We start from the raw sequence: 8,877 nt of genomic DNA, 5'->3' as shown, positions 1-8,877 counted from the left end.
AAAAATGTCACATAGCTATTGTGGCAACCATGTATAACTTGTCATTTATGACCTTTGACATTTGTATATATTATCTTTGTAGTATGGGATATTTTTTTGCCTTTGGAAATGAAAGTACGACCCATCAGATTCCTCCCAAGCCGTGATACATTGGTATTGTAGAAAAGCTTTATTCACTTGAGAGTCTACTGAGGCATCGTGTAGCAAGTGTAATGCATCCCATCTCCCAAACCACTTCTTTATTTCATGTGTCCATCACGTGCTCAAGATCTTGTCTTTATGCATGTTTTGAACTTTTTTGCTTGCTTCCCATGCAATTGTAAGAAGTCAATGTGAGGGATTTTGACACATTGTTATCATGCACTCCACAACCCTTTCCATGCCCATGACCTCAATTGGAAGAGATCTCAACTCAAGAAATAGGAACAAATATGGTGTTGTGTCTTAACTTGGAGAAAGTTTTTAAGAAAACATGTTGGGGTTAGGGTTATACAAAGAGAAAGAGAGAGAGAGAGAGAGAGAGAGAGAGAGAGAGAGAGAGAGAGGGTCAATAGGTAACTCGTACTTCTAACCACGTAAACATGAGGACGATTGTGAGTGTGAGAGAGAAAAAGAGGGAAAAAGTCAGTGAGAAAGAGATAAGGAGGCAAGGGGAGGGAGAGAGCATGATAGGTATGTGGTGGGCAAAGGACATGGAAGTGAAATCAAGGGGCTTCGGCAACAAGGAAGTGAATAAGATGAAGAGGGGGTGTGGAGAGAGAGAGAGAGAGAGAGAGAGAGAGAGAGAGAGAGGGAAGAAGTGAGTGAAGAAGAGGTGTGTAGGCATGGGGAAGGAGAGGCAAGTAATAGTCAGAGGATTGGGAGGAGGATAAGGGGTAGGTGGAGGTGGTGGAGGAGGAGAGGGTGGAGAAGAATCGTGAGTGGAAGTGGCAAAGATTAATGGCACTAGTGGAGGTCAATGGGTGGCTCAAAGGAAAAAAGAAGCTCGCTCCAAAGTTTGCTTCACCGATCTTGCCCCATATCCTAACTTGTAGGCTAGAAAGGTTGGAGGAAATAACCTTGAGCACAATGAGCGGTCAGCTACACTACAAGAAATCAACCATTAGTGCTAGATTTACCAAGTGGAAAGGAAGAAAACCATTGATGTAGTCACCTTCTTTTGTGCAAATTCGACTACATTTGCCCCCCTATAGTGACGGCTATAGCGCCGAATTATCATCGCATTAACGAGGCAAAAGGGTATCGCTCCTACCGTCGCTACTGTACGTCGCATAAACGAGGCTTTTAGCGAGGGTAATAGGGACGAGTAGCCGTCACATAAGCAACAGAAATAAGATTTTTACTTTGCATCGCATAAGTAGCGTGTGGCATAAACAACGTGTGGCATAAGCGACGGGCCGCTTAAGCGGCGAATTGTTTTTTTTTTTGAAGATCACATCAGCGATGCTCTAGACGCGCAATGACTATATGATGTGCATGTTTCACTTGAGATCTTTAAGTGATCTCTCTCCCCTCCCTCTCTCTCTCTCACACACACTAGCTCTCAGGTGAAACACACATACAAAAATCTAGCTCTAGTGCTCTCTCTCTCTCTCTCTCTCTCTCTCTCTCTCTCTCTCTCTCTCTCTCTCTCTCTCTCTCTCTCTCTCTCTCTCTCTCTCTCTCTGGCGCCAGCGTTCTTGCATTTGTGATTGCTCACGTTGCTCATATTGTTTGCATTTCGCATAGTAGTGCGAACGTTGGTCGGACCTGTGGGTACGTAAGTGATACAAATTTACAATTTCGGCTTCAAGATGAATTATGATAAACAACGCTCTCTCTCTTTTTGCTAATTTTTTAAGTTAGAACTTTATATTAAATAAAAAAATAGACGATTATGTTTGTTTATTAAAAATATGTATTAAAATATATACATAGAGTCTTAAATAGCAGGCCCTCAAGCCAATCTTAAATCCCAAAGCCATGATTTCTGTCATGTAGCAGTCGTTGCTATAAGTCCTAAATCGGCTCCCTCTGTTCAGTTAAGGAACACGTTCTTGATGTATAACAGAAGATCTATAAAGAAGTCAGAGAGAGAGAGAGAGAGAGAGAGAGAGAGAGAGAGAGAGAGAGAGAGACAAAAGATTAGAGCCTAACATATAAATAATGCTTGCGAGCTTCAAAAATGATCCATTGGCCAGCTGCTTCAGATCTCATGAGCCATATAGCTTGCCAACATGCCTCGTTGGCACGTGGACAAGCTATGTGGGCTCACAAAAGCTCAAACGGCTCGCAAATGGGCCATTTTCAAAGTCCCAACAAGCTGTATAACTTGTTCACATGCCTCATTGGCATGTGGGCTCCATGCACTAAAGCTTGCCGATCGACCATTTTTGAAGTCCACGACCAAAAAAACGCTCACGGACTACTTTGGAAACGGCCCATTGGCGAACCATTTGAGCTTTTGCGAGCCCCAATAGCTTGTCCACGTGCCAAAGAGGCATATGGGCAAGCTATAAAACACGCTGAGAGCTCAAACAACTGATCAATGTGTCGTTTCCAAGCGTTTTTCACTCGAGGACTTTGAAAACGGTCCATATATCAACGAGCTATTTGAGCTCTTAGCGAGCCGTATAGCTTGCCCATATGCCTCATTGGTACATGGAAATTCCATATGGGCTCATAAGAGCCCAAATGGCTCGTCGATGGACCATTTCTAGAGTCCACAATTAAAAAAAACTTGTCCCTATTTCATACAACTCGGGACATGTGGGTTTAACACGAAAATAAAGAAAACTTGGTACATATCGGTACTTGGTACATGTCGATACTTGGTACTTGGTACATATCGGTACTTGGTACTTGGTCCTTGCTTTGGTAGTAGGTTCCATAATGAAACTTCGTACTTGCAATTGGTACATGGTCCATGGTACTAATTGGTCGGTGTAGCTTTGCGGTACTCTAATAAATTAACATGAAAACAAGAAAACCTTTTTAGTGTTAGATTTGGTACTCGGTACTTGATTTGTACTTGGTACTTGGTACTTAGTACTTACTACTTGACACTTGGTACTTGATTTGATACAAGGTATGTAGAATTTGATAGTTAGCGTAAAATATGCTACCTTCACAAAAAGTATGAAAATCAAAAGCTTGTTAATATTAGATCCTGACATAGAAACCAAGAAAACTTGTTAGTGTTAGATTTGGCAGTTGATTTAGGGTTTGGTATCAGGTTCCATAATGAAACTTGATACTTGTAGTTGGTGCATGGTACATGGTACGTAACTTGACACTTGGAGCGTATGATGCTTGGTACTTTGAAACGTCATAGTTCAAATCTTCATCTTCAATAAAACATTAGAAACCATTTTTAACAATGTGTAAACCGACCGAGTGAAAAGCCACAGGCGGTGACCCAAAACCAGAACAACAACAACTAAACAGAAAGACTAGTGTCCCTTGCGATATTTCTTTTATATTCTTAAAGACTTGCACAAGAGTGCTATAAGATCAAAATGCCTTAGTTTTTAGAAGTAGAGCAACTAATAGAAAACTTAGGACTAGGTTTCACATGCCACATCATCATTTGGTAGCACAATGACCACGATTTCAATTCATCTTTTTTAAATATATATATATATAAAGACTAATAAATAACTTTGAAATAGTTACTTAGGCTAATTATCTTATCAACAAATAATTAATTGTTTAACAATAGACAAATTCAGTGATGCAACAAACATATGTCAATATATATCATCAGTAAGTTTATGCGTGTGTCCAAAATGTGTGGTGATCAATCCTCACATATACAAAACAAATCTCATCATCACATACCATGTAGTAATGCACAGTGAAAAATACATACATAACGATCCCAAATATGCAAAATAAATCTCTATGCAGGATCACTATGTGATCCATCACTACTAGAAGAATCACTATCATCGGTCTCATGATCCCTAGTGCCACCACCACTGGTCCGAACCGTGGGACTACGACTGTCCCCATCTCCGTGATCGTCACCATCATGGCCAATGATCGGGCCGCCGCTCCTCTCAGCCTCTCGACGTCGCCCCTCGGCCTTCTGTCGAGCCACCTTTGTTATATCAGCCTCGCCATAATGCTCCTGTATTAGTTAATGAAATAAAAAAAGAATATATTACAGTTACCATGAAAAAAACTACAAAGCAAAACAAGGATACGTACAAGTGGATCTAAAATGTCAATAAGTGTTTCACACAAAACGCGGTAGCTGCAGTATGTGGCGTACTCTATCTCCTTTGCCGTTGGTGCACGACCATAGTCTTTCGTCTACATTAAGACACAACCAAAGGCTTATTAATTTTTGCATTCAATAGTACTACCTTTAAAAGTTAAAATTTGAATGGTCTGTACTCACAAATGTGGCCACAAATCCATCCCGTCTCATCCGCCCTAGTCTAGATGTGTGACGTAAAGCTACTCTCTTTTGTGCTACCTCCTATGGAAATTTGAATAAATAAAATAACATACATTAGAGAAAAGTTAGAATCAATCTAGGAAAGTTCATATTAATTCTAATATATATTAACAAAGGCACACACCTTTTGTTGGGGAAAATTAATGTGTAGGCGCATCTCCTCGCGGAAGAATTGCCATGTCTCCATGCAAACGGTTGCCTTTCTCTTGTTTGACGGCACCATACAATAGCGCCTGTTTATTTTTTAAATTGCAATAAGCATCAAAATATACCATATAACTTATTAGACTCAATGTTTTGTTACTTTTATTGAATTTTTTATTTTGGTCATTTGATAAATGTCTCATGTTTTTATGGTAATTGAAATCCATATTTGGATCAATCAGAGGGTACACCACCACTTCCTACTAGTGGTAGCCGGGGTGCACAGAATTCCGATACTGGACATGAACCTGTTTACGATGATTTCTACTATAATGAGCCTATTATATGCTGGTGTGTTCGTTGTTGTGGAACGTATCACAGGCCACGATGGAAGTGCTTTTCACATCAGATGGCTTATGGTACTTTTGAGCAAGCACCACCACCTGAGGAGCGACATCAACCTATGGTATATTTTTGATCTGCCTTTGTTTGATATTGGAATTTTAAAAATCAAAGATTGATATATATAATGTAACTCGATTATATATGTGGTATCTTCACTTGATGACGAGGATAACTTTACTACCAGTGGTGCACATGTCTCTCGCACACAGCACAGACAGGTCATTTGTCAATTGCAACTTGAGGTTCTTGACATCCTCTACCTCCTCCATTAGAGGCTGAGATGGGTGGAGATCATCCGTTGCCTACTCATTTACAGGATCTAGTACAGACCTACGATCGTAGACAATACGGAGGCTAGCAGGGAGGACCGCTTGCTTCAGATGGAGTGGTTTTTGTCTTTTGGGGCAATCCCTACATGATTGCTCCATCCACCATCAGTGGAGTGGGACGAGGCCTCTTTATTGCACAAGATTTGCATGTGCCCCCTCATTCAGAGGTCACCCTTATGTCTTTTTGTGGACCTATATATAGATGGGGTCCATGGCATCAGCTTACTCGCTAGATCCAAAGCATGACTACTTATGGATTATGTCTCAATATGGCCTCTCTTTCTGCTAGAGGGATTTGTGCGCTCCTTGCCGCACTGTTGAAGCAAGGGACTTGCCGATACACCGTGTGCGAGCCGCAGACGGCTCCAAGCACACAACTAGTTTAACTAGTAAGCTCAAAGAGGGCAATGGTGTGTCACTCACCGCCTTATGCTCCTGCCGTAGAGGATTCCTCATCGCGAAGAAGAAGGAGACGCTGCTACGCCGCGCTCAACCACCTCGTCACCGCCGTGCCTTCGTAATGCTCGATCGCACACACACTCTCCCTCTCTCTCTCTCTCTCTCTCTCTCTCTCTCTCTCTCTCTCACACACACACACACACACACACACACACACACACACACGAGGAGGTGAAGAAGAAGAAGATGGAGATGGAGATGGAGCAAGAGCACTCTTCTATTGCACAAATGAGAGAATAAGTGAATTTTAGGTTTAGTTGGCTTTTATATGAGCTCACCCCATTCACACTTGGGCGCCCATGCTTAGCCAACTAATCCCTTGAATGTCCCAGTTAGAGTGCGCCTCTCATCGGCGATCACTCTTACCCTTTTCCTATTGGTCCGACAAGCCCGGTACCTGACTCTACCAAATACATAATACACGTCCGTCGTAGGTGATGGGGTGTCCGTGAGCCGTGAGGGTTAACATGCCCCCCTTCCTGATGTAGATTCCGTCCTCGGAAGCTATTGAGTTGAAGATGGTTCGTCGAGGTGGAAGAGCATTTGAGATGAATGTCCTTAGCCTTCTTCAGTCACTGCAAAATCAAACAACATTGGCACAGTAATTGCATTCTCTTAAAAAGCATATGCAGTTTTAGGTAGACAAATTGATTGGTAAAAGAATTTCAAACAATTTGTTAGCAATGAACATTAAATTGCAATATAATCAAATGCATAAACAGATGTAAAGGTAAAAAACTAAACAAGTCCGGGGTCGCTAATTTAACGGTCAAAAGGCACTAGAGCTCGACTATTAATACCATGGGTAACTTCTCAATTTTCTCTGGTCAATTAAGTTGTTTAATCGTGAGAGACAAGTATTTGATGTTCGAGGGCTGACTAGAGGCTATACCTAGAAGACTTTGTAGTTAAGCTACGATAAAAGGAATTTCTCATGAAATCATCGCCTGACTGATTACCTTTTCTTTGACCCCCCAAGGTCTTTTCACAGTGATTCAATTTGATGTGTGTGCTTATTTTGTATGCCTTGGGTTTTTTGCTTTTCAAGGAAAAGCGCCCACACTGGGAACCTCTAGGGCTCTAGTACCATAGGCGATACATGTGAGTGAAGTACCAATTTAAGTAGGAATTTCTCTTCCAGCTTAAAATTTTACATTGTGGCACTTTGATTTTTTGTGTGTTCATTTTTAGCATTTTAATTTTGTAACTTTGGGGGTTCATATAACACTGTAACCCTCCCCAGGCTCATCACATTAGTAAACTCCCTTTATAATACTTAAGCTAAAGGTCAATAGGGTTAAACCCACTAGAAAGCCCTAGTACATTTCACACAATGCTGCCTAAATCGGATTAAGAACCTAAGTAACCATTGCTTATTAGGAAGGCATTCCCCATGGTATTAAGAGAAGATTTCTAATACCTAGCTTGGTCAAACTAGCTTAGTCGGACTGCTTGAGTTTTAAACCTAGACAACTGATTATGACAAAACATTACATTGAATTAAATGTTTGATACTAAGAAAATGCATTGAATATTATGCTACCAATCACAATCAAGGCAGACAAACATGGATGCAAAAAGATAAGGGCAATGCTAATGGATATAAAACACTTGTTTGTGTTGATGGTCGCGCTTGATTTGAAGTGTGAACGAGAGAAAGGTTCCATGAAGGTCCAAATCCTATCAATAGTAACACGCTCCTGTACACACTAGGAAACAAAAGGAATACCTCCAGGAGGCACATTAGTGGGAAAAGAGAACTTCGCTAATCTCTCAACTCTAAAATAGAAACACTCCTATCGTACTAATCTTACCTACCCTCCATCACTCAAGTGATGAGGATCAAAGGTGTTTTATGGCATAGGTTTCTGTTTCACTGTACCAGATGTGACATGTGTAGGTCTGAGTCAATGTTTTGACTTTTAATGTGCATACTCGTTTGCTAATTGCTCTTGCTCTTTATTTTTTTTATTTTATTTTTTTGTGAGTATAAAGCTTTATATGTACATTCCCTAAGATCGGAGATTAAGAGGTCAGGGAGAAAGGTTGAGAGGGAAGCAAGTGAATGATGGATGTCCACAAACACTCCCCCCTTCCTTGGGTAGATCATACCATTTGAAATGAGCTTGTCACCCTTTGAAACCAATTGTTCCAGTTGGTAATAGGTGAGGATTTTTGCCAGTAGTTTTCTATTACCCTAGGTGCCTCGTCAAGTTGCAAGGGTGGTAAGGTACTCTCCCAGGATCGAACTTGAAGTGGTTCATCAAGTGATTCTTGAACACTGTGAGGTGTGGATTCTTTGGTAGCTTCATGGAGGTCCACTACTATAGATGGAGGCTGTGTAGAAGCTTTTACCTCTATGGATGTATTACATGAGGAGCTAGAAGCTTCATGGGACTCCCCCCTTCCTGAGCTAGGTGGAACAAATCGTTCTTTCTTTGGTACCCAAACTAGCTCTGGACTAGGTGTGTAGCATTCTGTGATCTTTCCTTTTCCACGATCATTGATTCGTTTTGGAGCTACGGGATTGGGCTCACTTGGGTCAGGTGATAGGTAAGAGCACAATCTACGTTTTGGCACCCAGATTTGATCATTTCCTTGATAGTAGCCTTGGGCTTCCAATAGTCGTTTAAGGATCCATCGCAACATTTTCTTACTTTTCTTGGAGCGAGTGGTACGTTTCTTACAAGGCTTCTGTTTTTTAGCACTAGTTATGGTCACTAAAGAAGCTTTAGGGACCCACTTGTATGTTTCCTTCGTTACATTAGGATGAGTCTTGTCGGAAGCGATATGCATTGCTTGTAGCATATTTAAGGGTATAGGCATTTCATCCCCCTCATGTGTTACCCAGGTCGTCCCCCTATTTCCCCAAGTGTCTATGGTTGCTGCTAGTTGGACCCAATCCACATTGTCCGACTCAGTCATCCCAGGTAGGATATCCATATAAGGAGAATCTTGGCCAATGTCTGTATCCTTCTTACAAGTGTAACAATATTGTAGTGGGGCCGAGTGAACTGTGGTGTCAGAGAGATGATCAATAATGGTTTTACTCCCTAAGGGGTGTACCTTACCAGTCACCAAATCCACTCTAAGGAC

The 8,877-nt window shown here is 41.3% G+C and overlaps 1 protein-coding gene across 1 annotated transcript; it reads right to left on the bottom strand.

Annotated features, from left to right (window-relative positions):
* Positions 1-3,880: 3,880 nt before the first annotated feature.
* On the bottom strand, positions 3,881-4,631 carry LOC147439749 (uncharacterized). Its single transcript, XM_086484058.1, has 4 exons — positions 4,569-4,631; positions 4,385-4,465; positions 4,192-4,296; positions 3,881-4,111 (listed from the first exon to the last, which is right to left on the bottom strand). Exons 1-4 carry the CDS (start codon positions 4,629-4,631, stop codon positions 3,881-3,883), a joined length of 480 nt encoding a protein of 159 aa, XP_086340184.1.
* Positions 4,632-8,877: the final 4,246 nt, after the last annotated feature.

Source organism: Adiantum capillus-veneris, chromosome 16 (assembly GCF_014529385.1).
Source record: "Adiantum capillus-veneris isolate H3 chromosome 16, ASM1452938v2, whole genome shotgun sequence".
NCBI classification, from domain to species: domain Eukaryota; kingdom Viridiplantae; phylum Streptophyta; class Polypodiopsida; order Polypodiales; family Pteridaceae; genus Adiantum; species Adiantum capillus-veneris.
Note: the sequence above shows the minus strand (reverse complement) of the source record. Positions and strands in the feature narration are given on the sequence as shown.